The sequence below is a fragment of the Ictalurus punctatus genome, chromosome 5 (genome assembly GCF_001660625.3).
Source record: "Ictalurus punctatus breed USDA103 chromosome 5, Coco_2.0, whole genome shotgun sequence".
NCBI classification, from domain to species: Eukaryota; Metazoa; Chordata; class Actinopteri; order Siluriformes; family Ictaluridae; genus Ictalurus; species Ictalurus punctatus.
The window spans coordinates 5270367-5292317 of NC_030420.2; the positions used below are offsets into that span (position 1 = coordinate 5270367).

Here is a 21951-nt window from a genome sequence, read left to right on the forward strand (position 1 = left end):
CGTCGCGCTCGCGCATCCGCTCCTCCGACAAGCGGCGCTTCTTCCCGACGCGCGCGCGCTATACTACGCCTCGTCTGTAATCCTCCTAAAGCGAGCACCTCGGCGCGCTCTAAGCTTTTTGCAGGAGGTCGGCATATCCCAGACACGGAAACAGCTAGAAAGAAACGCACTTCAAGAACGTGGAAAGGATTTTAAGGGACCCGTTTAAAGACACACACACAGACAACAAGTGGCGCGTGAGAGGCAATCCTCAATAAATCTGGCGTCGCAGAAGCGGGGATGAACCTGCTGCGCCCGGGCTCCGGTTTCGGCATGGCGGGCTGGCGGCTGGTGTGCGCCGCTGTTGCGCTCGCGCTCTGGAGGCCCGCGGAGTCGTGTCCCACCGCCTGCACGTGCACGGGCTTCAGAATTTACTGCGCCGACACCGAGCGCAGCATTGCGGCTTTCCCTGCGCTCAGCGAGCCCGAGATGGAGAACATCACCGACATGTGAGCGCGCAGCTTTTCTTCCTTATCATTAAAAAACAAAAAAAAACAAAACCAACCTACCTGAGTTTAACCATCACTGAGGTATGTGGGATAACACAATAATAATCCTAACAACCGCACTCAGCGCGAGCGTGTTGTTCAGTCATCACTTGTATCATCAAGGACGAGGAAGGAAGCTGACATGAAAGTCAGTTAGACATGCACCGAATGCTTCTGTGTGACACATGTCACAAACGATGTGCGTTTCTGCATTAGTGATATTGCAGCTTAAACGAACCTGAATGAAAAGAAATATGATTTCAGAAGATATTATTACACGAGAGAATAGAAGGTGAAAGATGGGTTGCTTGTTTCTGTGGTTGACATGTTGTAATTAAAGTGCTGCTTCCAAAACAACCAACAACCATCTGACAGAATGTTTCGGATGTACTGCACAACACAAGGCCAACCTTTTACTGTCTAGGCCTATAGCATGAAACATGGATTTGATCTTAAAATCAACTGATCATGAAAGCTTCAACAAGAAACAGTGCACACAGACAACTTTGACATTTGGTGGAAATTCTTACCTGCAGTGTTGGAACCAGTTCTCAAACACTTGCATCGAATAATTACGTTACTAGATCGTTAGATACAACTTTACTGTCATTGCACAGTACAGGTACTCAGCAAGGAAATAATGCAGTTTAGCATTCACCAGAAGTGCAATAGTAGTATTGTGCGAATGAACAAAGCGCAGGTCGAATATGTCAAATATGTATTTATTGTGTCGCCTATATTTACATTTACATTTACATTTATTCATTTAGCAGACGCTTTTATCCAAAGCGACTTACAGATGAGAAAATACAAGCAAAGCAATATATCAAGCAGAGAACAATACAAGTAGTGCTACCATACAAGATCCATGAATTGAGTTCCAGAAGAAATATATATATATATATATATATATATATATATATATATATATATATATATATATATATATATATATTCAAATATATACACAGTAAATAAACAGTAAAATACATAAATAAATAAATGCAATGTTTCAGAGTTCGAATTATGAACCATTGTGAACCATAATCTTTATTTCGTATGAGGTTAATTTTATATAATAAAACATATTATTTTTATATATGAGTAAAGATTTTGGTTCATTCCACTGTAAAATATCATTTATTCACTATAGGTTTTTTTTGTTGTTGTTACGCTGTTGTATAAACTCTTTATCACAGTGTTCAAACACTTACTTGTCGAATTAGCGCCAACGTGTCGCATGAATTTCGAGCTTTATTTACATTACGTGATTAGAGTCCGTTCCACAATTCACGTTTTGTCGTGTGATGATATAGGCCTAAAGTCAGCTTCCGGTTCACCCTGAAAAAGCAGCTTTGGAAATTTAAAACTTGCGATCGAGCATAAAACGCTAAGATGTAGTGAATGCGTTCAGTTGTGAAACAAGGGAACAGACGTGGTTTCAAAGGCTGCGAAACAGAAAAGTCAATTCACTGTTCAAATGTAAACCATTGATGATTTGAATCCTTTATTTAACGTGTATTACATGCGCTTTGCTCCAGTTTGGCTCCTGTTGCAATGCAAATAGGAACTATTTAGATAGCTTTAATGTCGCTGCTGGTTTTTGGATTGAGGACAGTGACTTGAAGGTCGTTGCACTGAAGCCCCCCATGCTTTCCTGTAGTTTTTTTTTTTATTTTTATTTTTATCCCTCTGTGTTTATTTGATTAACATTTCATCCAGTAAAACAGAATCAGGCGGAAAATTTTGCAATAACATGAAAGGAAACCACAGCAAAGGCATGGTGACCTTGTTGACCGGGTATCAAAGGAAACCACAAAAAAAAAAAAAAAGCAGGAGGTTTAGTTGATGCACAATACATCACATCAGTGATTGCACAATAGGCAATCTGTGCAAACCAGTCACAAATTATTTTAACTGTGTTGCACAGTGAGCATCCAAGCATCCTTCTGATTAGTATTTATATGAGGGGTGTTTCATCACATAAAAATCACACTGTAAAAAGTTGTGTGGTAAAATGTAATCAAAGTATAAATAATATTAGCTTATATACTTCTGTAAATGCAATTACAATTAAAATTCTTATATTAACAACAACAACAACAATGATAATAATAATAATAATAATAATAATAATAATAATAATAAAAATAATAATAATAATAATATTGCTTTATTTAAAGAGCATTTTTCATACACATGGTAGATCAAAGTGCTGTACAATAAGTAAGGAAACATAAATGAATAAATGTATACAATAATAAAAGTAATGTGAATTTTAAAAAAAAATGCACCAAGTATGAAATGAAAGATGAAGTCAAAATATATATAAGTACAAAAATAAGGAGATAAAAAGTACACAAATATAAAATAATTGTTAATATTCATTTAATGCACATACACTTCATGTTCACATTAAATATCAGAATGGGGGGGAAAATGTGATCTTGGTGGCTGTGGCTGTGGCGTGGTCGTTGGTGCCAGATGGGCTGGTTTTGAGTATTTCAGAAATCTGCCGTTCTCCTGGGATTTTCACACACAACAGTCTCTAGAGTTTATGCAGTTCTGTGGGAAGAAATGGCTTTTCAGCATCTTAGATGACAGAGGAGCTCAGAAGAGCACAGCCAGACTGGTTTAAGCTGACAGGGAGGGTCTGGTAACTCAAATAATCACTCTTTACACCCATGGTGAACAGAAAGTAGCTCAGAACAGGAAGAACATGTCACACATCGAGGTAGATGCACCACAAGAGCAGAAGACCACATCAGGTTACATTCTGTCTATGATGAACATGAGTGGGAGGCTACAGTGGGCACAGACTCACCAAAACTAGACAGTTGAAGATTGGATAAAAGACCAGCTGTCGTTTATCCAGATTTAAAAAACGAAAACGAAAGAATTTGAATAATGGAAATGAAGTTGCATGTTTTCATGCCCAGCTTCTAAGCATATTAATATGTATTCATGTGATCATGTTAAACCATTTACGATATAGGCCTAGGTTTATTTTTCCCATACTGCGTTTAGTTATTCTACCATATATATTATATAGATATTAGTATTTGCATTGTAAAAATAAAAAAAAGTTGTTCTAGTCATGCCCCTGTGGCCTTCAGAGCAGCATTAACACTACCAGGCTTGAATTCCTCAAGATGTTGGAACATTGTATCATGTGTAAATGACTGACGGCTACAGATCTCAACGGCAGTGTAGTATTTTGTTCAACAACTGTCCACACCCATTTGTTTGTTTCTTTGTAAGATCTGCTTTCTGGTCTAATTGACAGATATATTGCTAACCAGAGCAGCTTCTCCTCCATCAATGATAAAGACCTGACCTTCTACCGCAACCTCAGAAATCTGTAAGTAGTTCAGGACAGTCGAGATTGCAAATTCGAGCTCTTCACGTCTATACAGATTGACATTGTGTTTATCGTTGCTTTCCCCAACAGGACAGTGACCAACACGAGGCTTACGTACGTGTCACGGAAGGCATTTCAGAACAACGTCAAACTGCAATACCTGTATGTGCGATATATATTTTCATCACTATGTTTAATAATTACATGGTTCTACTTTTGAGTATTGGGGGGGGGGCAAACAAACAAAAAAAAAGTGTAACAAGCTCCAGGAATGAAATCATGATGAATGGTTTCAAAATCTCCTCCTAGCATGTCGTTTTTGTAGTTGCAGTGATGATTGTAACTGTCATGTTGCAGGAACCTGAAGGATAACAATCTGTCATCACTCTCCTGGAAGACCGTTCACCATCTGAACATTTCCTCCCTGTGAGTCATATCAGTGATATTTGTTTGGTGGTCTAGGAAAACCATTAGTATGGTCAGATTGTGGCATTTAATGCTATATATAGTTCTGAAATCTACTAAAGTATCTTTCTCTTTAGCAATAAGAAGTAAACTTCTCGCATTCTGTTGCATTTAAAGATTTCATTCAGAGAATTCTGCATCTACCTTTACATTTATAATCTATTACATCTACTTGTGGGAAAAACGACATTACTGGCCAATTTTGAAGAATTAGAAGTTCAGGAAATGAGTTCTCACTTTGATTATCGGCATCAGCCACATCGGCCTCTGTCTCATCACCCGAGGTAAAAGGTGATTCGTTGTGATTCGATTAGATTCATTCAGTCAGTTCTGTTCTGTTGACTAAATTTCTCACGATTCATTTCTTTTCATTAGGTCATTAAAGCATTTTAAACCTCTTCTGTAAGTGCTCTTCTCTGTTTTGATGAGGATTTGATGGCGCAGGAGCGGAGCGGACATTTTGATTGCCAGTATCTGCTTACAAATTGAATTGATTAGGCTTCTGTCCATTTTGCTCTGGCACGTAGCAATCCACCAACTTGAAAAATTCACCGTGTGCGGAAATCACTCTTAGCTAGACATCTTAACGCCAGACTATTTTTTTTTCCCACTGTGCTTGTTAAACTTGCTCCCTTTTTCTTAACATCTTTACAGGCAGAAAGGTTATAAAGAAGTCTAAATAAGAATATTTCCTCATAACTCTGGTAAAATGCATTTTGGTTACCTTAAAATAGAGCATATTAATGGCAGAAAAACACAATCCTGGTGAAGTTTGGTTGTACTCTTTTCCAGAATTTATCCGCAATGCCATCTTGATGCGTTTCCCAGTTTCATATTTGTGAAATTAAAGTGTCATGTGTATATGTGTATAAAATCCTTGTCTCCTCACATGGATGGTGTGTTTCAGGCTGCTGTCTGGAAACCCGCTGCAGTGCTCGTGTGAGAACATGTGGATGAAGCAGGGGAGAGGCGACGAGTCCGAGGCAGCCGAGCTCATGTGTGTGGAGGAAGGAGGGAAGAGGAGGCATCTGTCCAAGCTCACTCTGCCCAACTGTGGTACGAATCCATTTTAATTAAAGGAGCATTCCAGGTTTTCGGTGAACTGCACGGTCACAGATAAAGAGATTTGTGCAGGACTGTGCATTAACATGCCAGTGGACTGGAGCTCAAGTTGTTTGCAAGTCTGGAACAGATTTGTAGCAATTGCATTCTAATGATAGGTTGGGGGGTTTTTTTCCCCCCAACCATTGAACCTATCTAAAATACAAGTTCTTGCTCTGATCCTATTTAAAAAAAACAATTAAGGATCGTCAGTGCTTTAAGCCTACCAAATTATATCAGATATAAATTCACAAGTTATTGCTTCTATTTACTGTCATTGTCCTTAGTGATTGGCATTTTATTCATTAATTGCTGATGAGTGACTATAATGTCCTGACAATCTCTCTCTCTCTCTCTCTCTCTCTCTCTCTCTATATATATATATATATATATATATATATATATATATATATATATATATATATATATATATATATAAAGGAGGATCGATTATCAACCTACAGATCTTATGGTTACACATTCATAATGATTATTAACTGAACTTGTAAGTCTTTGCAAGTTGTTAATGATTCCTAGTAAGCATTTTTGAGAATAGAAATGTTTCATAAAGCTCTAATAATGTGCTGTATGAAATTCCTTCATAACTCATAATCATGTAATGCAGAGGATCCCAATCGAGGGGTCACGAGCCCATGCAGGGTCGTTTGATTTGATTTACAAATGGGGTTGTAAGAGAAACTTACACTCACCTCTTTTGTTTTATTCTTTTTTTGACCAATGAATATTACAGGTATTGCTCTAATTATGAAGATGAGGTTGTGTGCTAAAATGTTCAGTAATCAAGCGAAACAAGCGACATTTCAGTTAAACTCAGGAGTTCAGCAATAACAAGTGAAACTGAATATTTATTGAATATGTATTTACTCTTCCTCAATAAAATGATGAAACGATAAAATTATAAATCCTCAATTAAATTCTTTTTTTGTGTGGTCAGGGCAGAAAATTCATATTTATATTATTCATATGAATTCAAATTGCAGCCAGTTAAGTGTCATTATTACATTATCATAATTACCTTATTATTATTACAATGCCAAATACTGTACGTTTAAAACTGCTAATAATCTGTGCATGATTAGAAAGCAACTGTAATATATATGAACTATTATAAAAAAATATTTTTGACATTTAAAACGTCATCTTTGAATGCTTCGAGTAAAGTGAATGTTAAATTATTCACGTTTCATGCAGTTTGAAAGCTTACAGTACATCCAAAAAAGACAAGAACAACACCAAGTTTCCTGTTCCTTCAAGGTTAAGTAGGTGCTACATTTATGTGGAATTCATCTGAAATTGTTTCCATGTTGCATTTAAAAAAAATTATAGCTAATAGTGTCTTACAACATACCAATAATATGAATGACATTTTAAAGATAACAAATAGACCATTTGTTTTGATAACGGTTATGCAGGACATCACATGGCATTATATGGAGCCTTATAGAAAGTGTTACTTATCTTAGTTTCATTGCCACATATAGGCAAATTAAACCAACAGGTGACGAATCCATTAATCAGGTCTTTACTGGAGATTTTATTATCAGTATTTTATAATTTGATTATTTTTGTAGTTTGGTGCAACGTTGAAGGCTACTGACGAAGCGTGTTCAGAAAGAATGTTTTCGATATTAATTTAGGTATCAATCGATGAAACCATTTTGTTAACATAAGACCAGTCAAGTCACATTATCATGAATTAATTGGAAAAACAAATCCGAAATAATCTGGAGCCTCAGGACAAAAGGCGTTCTTGTCCACCATTTAATTTTTGGCCCCAAGTTCTTTCAGCTGTGGAAATGTCAGTCAGACTGACTAACAGTGCTGTAATAGCTATAATCTGAGGTCATTTTGGCTGTTAATTCAGAACAATATAAAAACCAGAATGTGCTTATTAAAACTAAAACTTTTTTCAGCATTGCATAGTGCATCAAAACCTCACCAGCTGCAGAAAACACATGTAGGCCTACATATACTTGGTCGTTAATTGTCACTAAACGTACTCAGTCACTCAAGTGTCCAAAGTCCCCATTAAATCAGAATTGATGTTTTGTGCATTTTAGTATGAATATGTAAACCTTAAGGTTATCTATAAGCTAGTGCGCTCCAAATCAATGGCAAAATTCACATTTAGAAGATATATGCATTCAAAATTTACAGTCTCTCTCTACCACCAATACGTATCAACAATTTTGATGACATTCTGTCCAATCAAATGCTCCCTAGAATCTGAAGTGTCCCGCCCTCGACATTATAAAAAAATCCATGGTACTAACTGTCAAGCACGGCGTATCCCGGGCTGTGAGGTAAGCTAAACACTATTGGTTATTTAAAAAGGGGGAGGACCCACTCCAAATGTCACGCCCTGACTTCCTGTTTCAGTGGAAATTATGTTGACACATCGAATAACGTTACGCGTTTCAAGGCACTTCGTGGGGACTTTAAGTGGTTGCTAAATGTAAAGATTTTTATATTTAATATTTTTAGAATTTTATAAATGTTAGTAGTTTCGAATTTTTTGTATTTATAAGTGTTAGTATTTTAGTACTTGGTCACTAAAAGGTGCCAGTTAATACTTCTCTAGGTACACTCTTAGTAAAACAGATAAATCTATCACACTTTCTATTAGAATTATGTACAAATCAATTTTGGGTTGCAGTTTGGCTTGAGTGGACAATATTCTAATATTATTATTATTGTTGTTATTGTGCTGAGACACTAACAAAAAATCTGTTTACTTTAAACTCACGTATAATAGAAGTTTAAGGGCAGTTGTCAATTTCTGTCAATGATATAACAAAAACTCAAAACTACAACTGGCATTCTTTGGCTGCTCTTAAGTCGTTTTATTTAACCTTCAAACTCTTTGGTTTGTTGGTCTGAAGGATCTTTTAACAATTCTATGTATATAACCCTAGAGGAGAGGATTTCCCATTCGCAAAATGGTTTCAGATAACCCAAAACCGTTAACCACACAAAGAACTCCTGAGAGACTCCTCTTTTTTTTAAAGAGTGTAGGCGAAAACATTTGGAGAAGCTCAGTGATTAGCGACAAGCAGATGATGCTCGAGAATGTTCTCTCGAATGGCTTTTGGGACTAAGCCTAACCCAGACTATGGCTATATTGCTTAAAATGCTAATTTTCTAAAAGCTAGCAAAGATCCGTTAGCATTTATCTCATTTGAATGAACCGGAATAACTAGCATTTATGTATTTTTGTGTGAAATATCTCATTTTTCAGTATTGTAGTAATTAGTAAGTCAATCTATCTGTGTTTGTACAACCCGGAATGTTGTTTTCTATGATCTTGCTAATTAGAGATGTAACACACAAGTTCGGTTAACTTGACGTACTACTACTACTACTATTCAAAATGTCCTGAAAGAATGAGAATCTTCGTAGACATTCCTTCCATCTATGTAATATGTGGTTGTCAGACAAGCCGGGTCTCATTCAGCGGTAATCCTCAGACTGAGGGCTAAAGACCCTGATACTTATTGATCCACAACTGTCTATTTTAAGCAATCCTAGCCTAAAGGGGCAGAGAAAGAGAGAACAAGTGACTGAGAGAGAATAAGGAGGCTGCGAAAGGCTGGGAGAGAGAGAGAGAGAGAGAAAGAGAGAGAATCCCCAGATTACAAAGACAAAGACACATTTAGCAATGACGCTCCTCCATGGGCATCTTCTGGGTTGTGGCCAAAAGCTCTCCGTTTCCATGTTCTCCCCGAACGAGAAGAAAAATGGGCAATAACTAATGCAAACATGCTGTTTTGATTCACACTGGCTTGCAATACAGGTCAAGTGTCATTAGTGCACAGCTTGATCAAGGTCAAGTAGGTGCTGTGTAAGATACTCACAAAGATTATGCAGCTATTTGATGGTTTCCGACGGAATTTTGGAAATAACATTGGTTTTGAGGAGGATGTTTGTCTTCAATGATGGAAAGATTGTCATCTGAGGAGCTTGGAAGGAACTGGAAAGTCCCAGAGAGTCGTAGTAGCTGTGTCGGAAGACACCTTGGACATTAGGATTTTCACCCTATGATTATATGCATGAAGGCCTCTGTGTTGTTCATTATAGTTGTCACTGGCAAAAGAAAACCTGACTTGTCTTATCCGTGTCCGGTCATGACTTGACAAGAGTTCAACACCTGTGGTAGAACATAGTCTCAACTTGTTTGTCTATTTTTCTCTACAGTTGTCCCCACAGTCAGCCTTCATCCTAAAAGCGTCACCCTGATGGCAGGTTCGAACATAACACTGAGCTGTAATGCCTCAGGAATGCCCACGCCCGATCTCAACTGGATCACCTGCCCACTCAATTCCAGCCATGAGGTAATCCATGCCTTGCTATCTGTCTGCAAATTGATCATTGTTTATTTTTAGCAAGTTGCATTTACAGTCTCCATATACCTCATGTCTCTCTCTCTCTCTCTCTCTCTCTCTCTCTCTCTCTCGCTCTCTCAGATTGTGACTACGGGACAGACCTCTATACTCAGACTCAAAGATCTCTCATCCCTGGACAACGAATGCAAAATCACTTGCAGCTCTGACAACACAGCAGGGGAGAGTGAAGCCTCTCTGCATCTCGACATTCACTGTGAGTTCAAAATGTAGGGACGCGGCGCCGATGCCGATATTGCGGACCGGTCCGATACAGTGCTCATTTACTCGTTCTTGTAAAAAATGCATGATACCACGTGATACTCTGTGACGTAAGCCTAGTGTACTTTGGTGTGCAAATGACAGATGACACAAAAGCTGGAAATATTTCATGACTAATGATAAAAGCAAAGCACTCTGTTCTGCAAAAATATAAAGACGAGGCGTTACAGTCTCTTCAATACAATAATCCGGATAAAACGTTATGGCGTTTAGCTCGGTGATTAAAAATGAGCATAAGTACTTCCTTTACTTCACTTTAGTACTTCCTGTGAAGAAATCACTCCGTTGAGTCATTTTCTGTAACAGCACGTCCCTGAGTGTTTTATTGCAGATTTTTGTTTGATTTCAAACGTTGTAAAAAAAACAAAAAAACGTGAAAACTCTTTCCAGCCCTCAGTATTAAAATGAATATAATTAAAGGAACTCCAGTGTTTTTCAATCAGTCTCCATCCACTGCATCTGTAGCTTATATTTAATCACTATACACAAGTATATCCCTGTTTTGAGACTCACATTAAACTCAATTATTATAGAAGTTTAAGGGTAGTCACTGAATTCTGTAAATAAACCTTTCAAAACATGGATCTCTCTCTCTCTCTCTCTCTCTCTCTCTCTCTCTGTATATATATGTAACTGACATGCTCATGAAAAAACCATGAATGAAAACCCTATAAAAGTTTTTAAACTTTCAAACTTTTGGAGTAATACAATTAAAAAAGCAATTCTGATTACTGATGTATTCTAGAAGGGCTTCTGGTGTCAATGCTCAATCAGAAGGAAATCCTTCCCTCTGAAAAAGTAGTCAGTTTTCTGAAAGGACTAATTCTGCAAATTTAGAGCTTAGTTGAAGAGTTTGTTAACATATTCTACAAAAATGTGTTACCTGTAAATGAAACCTCACAATATAATGCAAGAAATGTTTAAAAATGAGAGCGTGTTTGTTCTGTTTCTTTCGCATGTTGGCGCCAGTCGCTCCGACAATCAGCAAGCTCATGGACGCCATCTCCGACCACCACTGGTGCATTCCCTTCAGTGTATCTGGCAACCCACAGCCGAAGCTGCAGTGGCAGTTACGGGGTGAGCCTCTGATTGAGGGGGCCTTCATCAGAACCCGGATCCACGATTACTCCGAGCACGAGTACCACGGCTGCCTGCAGCTCGACAACCCCACGCACATCAACAATGGCGAGTACAAGCTGCTGGCCAGCAACCGTTACGGCAACGACTGCAAAGTTGTAAATGCCCACTTCATGCACAACCCCTGGAACGGTGAGTTCTCTGTCAAAAATCCAAGTTGAGTCAATCTTTAGCATCACTAATAGTATATCAACTTAGATTACTTATTTAATGAGTTGCTAAAAAATGCCTACCTTTGTTAGGTTTAAACTTCCTGTGTCTGAATAATTTAAGTTTTACTAACTTTACCTTACTATCAAGTACAATCTGTCAAGTTTTACAATGTTGCAGTATTTAAAAAAAAAAAAAACAGAAATCTTTGTTAATACAAACATTTGTACCGGGTTAGTTTTTTGTTGACCTGGAAACATTCCAAATATCGCACTGAAAGTTTTTGTCATGTCGGAATTACGGAAATTACGAGAAGACAGAGCGGCTAATCTACTCCTAGCTCTTCATATATTTCTTCGAAAATGTCATGTCAAAGGTTTTCCTTTTACTATAACTGTAGAAACCGCTGTCATTGTTTTTTTAATTTTTAATTTTTAGTATAATGTGATATCACGCAGAGTCAAGTCAGAGCTTTCAGTGAGTGATTAGAGTGATTAGAGAATTTGATAAGGACAGGAACAATCGTTTCTGTAATTCTGACATGATGTTTGTAATGTTACAACACGACCTTCTTAGAACCTTTTGAATACGTTCCGAAATAACATTTGCTGTTAGTTGAGAAGCAACAAACCTTTACTAAATTGACTAGAAATGTACAGCTTGAGATGGTTTTACTATAACGAGAGTTACTAAACTCTGAACCATGATACTAACAAAATTGTAGCGTGTTACCTCATAGTAGCTGTTCTTCACACTATGATGGCGTTACTATAGTACGGAAGCCCTTTTCTGACACGGAGACAAAAAATAAAAAAAGGTACTGTAATTGCGACTTTATATCTCGCAATTCTGACTTTATTTCCTGCAATTACGAGTTTATATCTCGCAATTATGACTTTATTTCCTGCAATTACGAGTTTAAATCTCGCAATTCTGACTATATTTCCTTCAATTACGAGTTTAAATCTCGCAATTCTGACTTTATTTCCTGCAATTACGAGTTTAAATCTCGCAATTCTGACTTTATTTCCTGCAATTACGAGTTTAAATCTCGCAATTCTGACTTTATTTCCTGCAATTACGAGTTTAAATCTCGCAATTCTGACTTTATTTCCTGCAATTACGACTTTATATCTCGCAATTCTGACTTTATTTCCTGCAATTACGAGTTTAAATCTCGCAATTCTGACTTTATTTCCTGCAATTACGAGTTTAAATCTCGCAATTCTGACTTTATTTCCTGCAATTACGACTTTATATCTCGCAATTCTGACTTTATTTCCTGCAATTACGAGTTTAAATCTCGCAATTCTGACTTTGTTCTCGCAATTTTGAGGTAACAAAATCTCAAATTTTCTTTTCAATTCTGACTTTTTTCTCACGCAGTTACGAGTTCATATCGCACAATTTTGACTTTTTTATCCTCGCAATTTAGACATCCATGTGACATTTACAAAGAGTTACAAAGAATGCACTGACAAGGCATCAATCATTGTCTACGAACAGGCTATATACAGTAAGAACAACACTCATCAGCTAGTCAAGACAAGGACAACCGGATGCTAGCACACGCTCGTTACCTGAAGTTAGTCACATTTCAGGTACTGCTTCAAGAGGATGTCCAAATCGGGAGAAAATACAGTCAGAATTGTGAGCTGTAAACTCGAACTTGCGAGAAATACAGTCAGAATTGCGAGATGTAAAGTCGCAGTTACCTTTTAACATTTTTCCCCTCCATGACGGAAATGGGTTTCCGTACGACGGTGCTTTAATGGTAAATTTTTGTATGGTAACTAAGCTTATTTTTAACCATGACATCACTACAGGTTTACTCTGGAGATGTTTATTTAACATTTTTTGAAGGAGTCTCCAGCGTCTGCACTTTGTAACAGTCATGTTAAAACATAGTTAAGCTTCATATCAGAAATACATATTATATAATGGAGGATAAACAAGGTGCATCCGTTTTCTTTTCGCATCAAACCCAAAGATACAACAGCCACGGATTCACTCTACTACGGTGAGTTGTTGTATTTTATATTTGACAGACCACATACAGTCTTGTGTATAAAATATGTTGTGTACTGTATTGTGTAAATTTTTGGCCTTTATTCATTTTCAATTTTCTCCATTCTTTTCTTTTTTTTGGTCTCCCTGCATCCTTTCAAGACCCTACTACAGGTACAATGAAAGTACACATCTACACTCACACACAAATAGCATGACACCACTAATGAGTGTTATTCAAAAGTTTAAAAAATAATAATACAAAAAAAGATACACAGTCTCCTGGCCAGGAGATTAATATTGTTTAGATTGAAGGATCCTGCTCCACCAGTGTATGGTCATTGGGTAAAGGAAGTCATGTCTCATCTTAAGTTGGAAAAGATTAGGTACACTGTCAGGGGGGAAACTGGGAAATTTCACAGAATCTGGCAACCTTTTTTGTTCTTTGTCAGAGACGTGGATGCTGACAGTATTGTTATGTGATCATTGTCTAGAATATTGTTTCTTTTGCTCTCTTCCATGGTGGTCTGGCTTTATAATATGTAACATGTATGTCTGGCACGGGGGGGGGGGGGGGGGGGGGGGGGGGGGGTCGGGGGGTTTCTGTCTGTTTGGCTGGTGTTGTATGTTTAATTTGAAAAATGTTAATAAAGAAACCTTGATCCAAAAAAAAAAGATACACAGTACATTCCCATCGAGTGGACATTTCCTTATCGTCGCTCTTTTTCTCGACGCAGATGACACGCCTCTTGAGCCACCTGAGGACCGAGTTGCTGTGAGTGTTTCATTCACCATGCACTAATGAGAATGGCCCAGTCTTTGTAGTATTTGATATTCAGAGTGTCTGTGTGTGTGAGAGAGAGTGTGGGAATGCCGTCTATACACGCTGTGTTCCATCCCGTAGGTGTACGTGGTCGTGGGAATCGCCGTTGTTACATTCACCGGCTTTGTCCTGATGCTGGTCGTCCTCAAGTTTGGCCGCAATTCAAAGTTCGGAATTAAAGGTAAGCACTCGTCTGGGCTCTCGTCTCCTCCAAGTGTCCCAGCTCCGGACAGGACACATTGTGTTGGGTTTGGAAGTGGGTCCTTAGGGATGAAAGCTTCAGAAATGCTTCAATAGAAGGGATGAAGTGGGAGGCTGTTCCTCATCTTGTTCTCTGTGCTCTACTAATTGCTTAACACTCCCCGATTCTTTCTTTAACCAGCTAATCTCGGAGAGCTGTACGTCTTCTCTGCTGCTTTTGTACCACCTGTGGGCTTTCTACTGACGCTTACGCTTACTAGAAGGCTTAACGTTAGAGGTGCTGGTTTTGAAACGTTGCACTGGGCATGTCACTTACGTTGATAGCAGGTTTGTGTGGAGAAAATCTTTCATATTTCAGTTCATTCAGATGATTGTTTGACAAAAAGTTTTTACTCTTGATGCGAAAACGTTGATGGGTTCTGGACCTCTGTACTGTTTGTCTGTAGCCAGGTTTTCATCAATCCAGTACATTTACGTATATGCACCCTACATTTAGCAATTTATATCCATGATACATGCAATCCAAACTGATATCATGTTACAGTTACAGTAATGACAATATGTCAGCTTAATATATTTCAGTCATTTATAGATAGAAAGCTCAACAACACAACTACTTTAGGCAGCGTTGAATCTTTGCAAACAAAAACATAAGGATGAAAATTCAGCATAAGCGTCCCAGCAATACATTATAATATCCGTCCTCTAATGATGATAACTCAGTAGATGCATTTATCCAGGAATGTCTCAATGAGTAATTGAAATTAGTAACAGTAACTCTGAGTGGTTTATCTCCGGCATATTTTACTGATTTCCCTAAGCAATATAGCCCATCCTGAGCACTTATTACGACCATTGTTAATATATATATATAATATATATATATGGATATATAATACAGTATAATACAGATTGTCTGTAGTGGATTATAGTAGATCATAATACAGATTGTCCATAGTGTGTGAATGACAATCTGGGAACGCCAATCAGCACAAGTCTTTGGACTAGGGGAGAGCACCAGAATACCCGGCAGAAACCCCTGAAGCACGGGGACATGAAATCTGTTCACACAGGGTGGAGGTGGGAGGCAAATATGCTAACTACTAAGCCACCATGCCCCCCTTCCTATGCCCTGAGTTCCCTGGTTTAGGCTCCTGGCTCCCCTCGACTCTGTGTAGGATCTGTGGTATGGAAAATGGATGGATAAATGGATGGAAGTACTGAAAAATGGTTGAGATCAACCAGTAACGATACATATTCCTGCTGCATGTTTGTTTTTCCATAAAAGTCGGCAAAAGAGAGACGGTCAGAATAGATACGTATACTGTATACTGGATATCGTTCACCTATAGTGACTGTAATGAAATGAATTATCCACTTCCTGTTATTCTGTTATTCGGTTTGAGCTTTGAACCAGATTACTGGTACTGGCCTCCATGTAAACATAGCTTGTGGATATAACGTTAAAAGGCGCTGCCTTATGAATGAGTTTGCGATTGTTTCTCGCGTTTTTTTTCTGTCCGGAAGTGCCGGATTAGATATCCTAGATATCCTAAGAGGCTCTTTTTCCACACTGTGGTCTGCTTTACAATATTTGTGCATGAACGTCGTTGTCTCTCAAGGGCGAAATGCAGGGCGTAGCTCCTCTGTCCTGACCTTGCTGTAACTGCAGAGAAAAGCTGGATCGCAGTGGAAGTACGGGGAAGATGAGGGGTGAAATTGAAGCCCTTGAATTCAGGAAGTCTGGGTGTGCTGGTCTCTCTCCACAAAAAAGAGGAAGAGAGAGAGGAAAAGAGAGAGAGAGTCCGAGTCAGCAACCTTGTGCTTATCAATGATTCAAAGAGCAGGTATCAGTTTTCTTTGGGGAATTTTTTTTGGTCCGGAAATCAATGGAGCTTGTCAAGGTCAGAAGTATCGGCCCTCCACTGGCTCAGCACTCTCAGGGACCGCTTCTTCCTTTTTTTTTCTTCTTCCTACTTCCCTTTTGTCTTTTTTAAGTCGTTCATCATCACCTATAAGAGAAGCCGCATGAGGTCGGTTTGAGGAGGACAGACATTTTATACATTTATAATAGATTCAATTTCGCAAGCATGTTTCGTCGTCACTTTGAAGGATACATTTGTGATGAAACGAATCCATGTATAATAGCGTCTTCAAATCCAATGACTGCAAAAGCATCACTAATGACCAACGACTGCCAAAAAAACATATTGTTTTATTTAACACAATACCTCCGGATGTATTCCAGGCGCCTCATGACCCAACATTTCTAAGGTCGATGAAAACAGTTGGTTGTGTAACGCAGTGTTTCATGCTTTTGCACTGCATGTGTTATCTTGCGCTGGAATTCCTTTGGAAACGAAAAGCGGCTCGGGAAAAATCATTTGCATCATTAGCCGTCGGCAGACATCTACGCAGACGTCTGCTTTTTCTTGGCTGAGGTTATGAAGACATTATTCTAAAAAATAAAAAGACTTTAAGCTTCCCTCATACATTTAATTGTAAACTATTAAATTATATATGAGGGTGAGCGGAATGAAACTCTTAAAAGTGACAATTTTTTTTTTTTTTTTTAACAAAATAAAATGGAAATTTTGTAGAAAAATTATACATTTTGTGACACCTATTTGCAATAAATATATAGTGAGTATTAGGATGGATGCAGTCGCAGTTAAGAGCTTTATTGAAGAGCGTAATATCCAGAGGGCAAGGCAAAGAACATCAACAAAGACAGGAAGTGGTCAGGCGATCACGTAAACAGGCTAGAGCAGGTAAGGCAGAAATCAAGGTCTATGGTCAAGCAGAATCATAACTGGAAAAGCAACACAACAGCAAGGCTTATTTAACGACAGAGACAATAGAAACTGAGTATATCTCTTCGCAAATATAGAGTGACTGAACAGTCTCTTATATAGTGTGGTGTGATTGTGAGCAGGTGTGTGTGTTTAGTCCTCAGGACAAGGTGACCTGTCTGTGTGTAGTTTCGGGAGTGTTTGTAGTTTGCGGTGCATTCTGGGAAATGGAGACGCTAGTTTGCCATGACATGACACCTAGGACTATATTTCTACACATTTACCCTAAATATAAATGGCAGTATCTATTAATATTCCCAAATATTACACATGAAATGGTTCTCATGTCCTAATGTACTCAGGTAATAAAAAAGTTTAAAAAATCAATGTTTTTAACTGAGGAAATTAAGCAAATAAAAGTAACTTACTGAAGGTAACATTATTTCTCTAAAACAGTTAGAAGATGATTTTCGCTTGAAAGCAGCTACATCGTTTTGCCCGAAAACAACATTCAATCTCTGCCTGTTTGCAGGATATATTCATGACTAACGCTTACACTAAAGTCAAATATCCTGTAAAGACACCCACATTTACCATTCAGTAGAATTTGACTATCTGCCTAGCCAGTTTATGTTACGTGCTAGAATCGATGCTAGTCTAACCTGACATTAGCAGAAGAAAACAAGCTAGCTTAGTTCAATATAGCCAGTTCATTTTTGCAAATAAAACGTACTGTACTTCAGCATGCTTTGTGAAATTAGATTCAATAGCGTTCAAGTCTTCTAAAGAGGCAGAGGAGAATCCTTGAGTCTTTGCCACAATTCCACTAGCCTTCCATGACTGAAATACAAAACCGGCTTCCGCTACTTATCCTGGGAACATTTAGATGTCAGGAAAAACTGCATGTCTAAATGAACCACATTGTTCAGTATCATAGACAGACTTGGTACATGGTTTCCAGCACTGTGATACACTAGACAGAGATCAGGCTAAGGCAAATAAATGCCTAATGAATTAGCTGCCACTAACCAAAGTCAATTTCTTCCTCAGAATAATGTTTGATTTTAGTCCAGCAGACTCGGCTAGGAGGTGGACGATAATGTATTTAAAATGAGATTTACGTTGAATTTTTTTTAGTCCAGTGATAAAATAGTTAGCTATAAACTTCCCCTACTTGCTAGCAGCATTATTATCATGTCTCCAGCTTTAGCAAATCTAAAGAAACAAATACAGACACCGAACATGCCTATGTTTAGAGTACAGGGGCGGAAAACTAAAAGTAAATTTCATTTTGTCTAAACTGTTCCTAATGTACTGCTTCTTTCATGATGTCCATATTAATGTGCTTTATTTATACACCATCCTGAACTTTTATTGCTTTGTGGTTTACCAGTATTTGGATCATGGCATTGATTATTCCGAGCTCATATTAATTCCTCCAAAACCCAGGGATAAATAAAAGTGGCACGTTTTTTTTTTTTCTTCGTGATTTTGCCACTTCCTCCTGTGGTCTGTGACAGATTTGCGTGTTTAACGTGGTTTAATCGCTGGTTTAAACGGCGAATTCAGCCTGCGGTGAGTCACGGATCCGAAAACTGTTATCACTGAGCTGCAACTTCCGTTGGCCTTTCAGAGCACGCTCCCGTCTCGAACACTGTGTGTTTGTGTGTGTTGGGAGGTGGTCCTGCCTGCCCACCACATGCGCCGTTGTCATGGAAACGAGAGTCATCGCTCGCACTCGAAAAATGAATCATTGCCACAAAGTATGAATCACAAACTGCAGGGTGCAAAGCTGCACAGCGGAGTTCGTAGAAAGAAATCGTTCTCGTACATTCTCATATTCGTAAAGAAGCTCTGAACACAGAAGCGTGATTTTTAAATGGCTAACTTCTATTAGCTTGAACTGATACAGGTTACTGTGTTGGTCAAATTTGTTAACGCAGAACTCTTGCATTGAAAATAGAGAGGTTTTTTAGCACTTATGGTAAAAAAAATTAATTCGGTGATCGTTACATAAGAGTTCAGTTTGTGATTGCATGAAACAGACTTAACGGCTTGAAATTATCACAATAGGAAAATATCGTTAGCACTTTCCACGAACGCCATTTGTGTAATGACTAGGGGCGTGACACATTGACACTATCTATAGCTGTATCTGTTTTGTGATCCAAATATCCGCATCTGTTTCTGTATTTAGAGTGAAACCCCAAGTGGGCGTGGCCTTAATTAAATATTCTTTTTTTATATTATTATTATTATTATTATTATTATTATTATTATTATTATTATTATTGGCTTAATGGTTAGCACATTTGCCTCGCACCTCCGGGGTTGGGGGTTCAAATCCCAACTCTGCCCCAAGTGCACAAAGTTTGCATGTTCTCCCACGAGCTTCGGGGGTTTCCTCCGGGTACTCCAGTTTCCTCCCCAGTCCAATGCCATGCATTGTAGGCTGATTGACATTTCCAAATTTTCCGTGGTGTGTGAATGGGTGTGTGAATGTGTGTGAGATTGTGCCCTGCGATGAGTTATTATAATAATAATAATAATAATAATAATAATAAACTTTATTTTATATAACACCTTTAAAAAGGCCTCTCAAGGCGCTTTACATAAGAAAAGAAAATAGAACCAGAAGTAAATGGTATGAAACAAAGTATATAGGCAGTTAATAATAGAATACAATTCAATATTAATAACAATAATAGTAATAATAATAATTAAATAACAAAAAAAATAATAAAGTCATCAAGTAAAAGATATCCTAAAGAAATAAGTTTTGAGAGAATTTTTAAATACAGTAAAATACTGGGCTTCTATAAGGTCAGATGGTAGTTTCGGAGCATAAGAAAAAACTACTCTTGGCACCTTGTCCATGGTGTACCCTGCCCTGTACCCCGAGTTCCCTGGGGTAGGCTCCAGGCTCCCTGCGATCCTGTGTAGGATACCCAGTATGGATGGATTATTATTATTATTTATATATTATTATTATTTTTATGATTATTTAATATGTTATATATAAATAATAACTGGAAGGACTGGGGGAAAAAAAAGCTAGCATGGTGTGTGAATCCAGGCTCTAACAGTTCCTCGACCTCAGCTACATCGCTCGAGTTCTGAGACTGTTTTATAATCCTGCTCATACAGATATGATTTTTGTTTTTTGTTTCTAATGTATTTAGCTGGTTCTATTTCCTAAATGATCAACAAACTACTAGATAATTTAAACACAGTTGTTTATTAAATCACTTCCATTTCCTTTTTTTTATTCTACATCATTTTATCAGGTATATTTAGAGCACTAAATGAAAAAAAAAGGTTTTTTTTGTAGTGGAATGAGAATCAGTTCACCTCGTACTCATATTAACAACTCTTCAGTTATTCAGTTCATGCGATTCACTCAGTTTAACAACTCTTCAGTTATTCAGTTCATGCGATTCACTCAGTTTAACAACTCTTCAGCGAATCAGCTCACCTGATTCACTCAGTTTAACAACTCTTCAGCAAATCAGCTCAGCACATTCACTCAGTTTAACAACTCTTCAGCAAATCAGCTCATCAGATTCACTCAGTTTAACAACTCTTCAGCGAATCAGCTCACCAGATTCACTCAGTTTAACAACTCTTCAGCGAATCAGCTCACCAGATTCACTCAGTTTAACAACTCTTCAGCGAATCAGCTCACCAGATTCACTCAGTTTAACAACTCTTCAGCGAATCAGCTCACCATATTCACGCAGTTTAACAACACTTCAACGAATCAGCTCACCAGATTCATTCAGTTTAACAAATTCTCAATGAACCTGTTCACATGGTTTGCACAGTTTACCAACTATTCAGTGAATCTGTTCACCTGATTGTTATTAAAAACAGTGAATCATTCACATAATCCCCAATCACTATCAGTATCCAGTGCCTTAGCATGTTTGCTCGTAACAGCACGTTTGGTTAACCGCAGAGGATTAAAACCCACAACCATGTAATCCTATTAACCCTGACGCTGCCTAGCTACAGGATTTACATGTTTTGGTATCCATGCTTTCTTTGCTCTTGTTGTGATTAATTTTGCCATGTGGCTTTTATTTTAAAGACATGAAGAAACGCTCACATTTTGTCTGCACAGTGTGAGGAACTGTGTGTGAAAAGCTCAGAGGGAAAAAAATGTCTGCGGCAGATGGAGACTTAGTATTGAGAACTTTTAGGAACCTTTTGTGGATAGATGTAGTCATTTTAATATCACTCTTACCTATCTGAAGCACATTCTCACATAGCACTCTCTCTCTCTCTCTCTCAGTCTCTCTTACGCTCATCTATCAAGTTCACTTCAGACTCAGAGGAATACTGTTAGTCAGAAAGCACTTCTGAGACTCCATGTAGGCCTGTAAAACATTTTCCAGGCCATAAGCACCTGTAAAAGCATTTCTGTCTGACTTTGGTCCAATACAAATTACAGTACAGTATGCATTGATAAAGTTGAGTGTTAACCCAAGTCCAACTTCACTTTGTGACTTTATACTGGTGTACGGTTACCATGGCAATTTAGCTTTTACCAATGTACAGACTAACAACAATTGCTAAGTTTGCTTTATTAACAGAACCATAAGGACCATGCGTGATGTGATCACCATATAACTCAATATCACTGCTTCATATTTCCAAAAAGAGGCACTTAATCACAGTAATAGTGTGATTTTGCCTGACAAGA

At 38.0% G+C, this 21951-nt stretch overlaps 1 protein-coding gene across 3 annotated transcripts in view; it reads left to right on the top strand.

The window, feature by feature from the left end:
• The window catches only part of ntrk2a (neurotrophic tyrosine kinase, receptor, type 2a), a 56856-nt gene continuing 34905 nt past the window's right edge, over positions 1–21951 (top strand). The window contains exons 1-12 of one of the 3 annotated variants that reach the window (XM_017468708.3): positions 1–488; positions 3814–3888; positions 3979–4050; positions 4246–4314; positions 5261–5409; positions 9670–9806; positions 9939–10071; positions 11106–11405; positions 13414–13443; positions 13593–13604; positions 14168–14205; positions 14335–14434. In XM_017468708.3, coding sequence (XP_017324197.1) covers positions 280–488; positions 3814–3888; positions 3979–4050; positions 4246–4314; positions 5261–5409; positions 9670–9806; positions 9939–10071; positions 11106–11405; positions 13414–13443; positions 13593–13604; positions 14168–14205; positions 14335–14434 — 1324 coding nt within the window. In that variant the 5' untranslated portion in view covers positions 1–279. The remainder of the gene's footprint in view (positions 489–3813; positions 3889–3978; positions 4051–4245; positions 4315–5260; positions 5410–9669; positions 9807–9938; positions 10072–11105; positions 11406–13413; positions 13444–13592; positions 13605–14167; positions 14206–14334; positions 14435–21951) is intronic. The other 2 variants (XM_047155443.2, XM_047155444.2) reach the window with 2 other exon arrangements.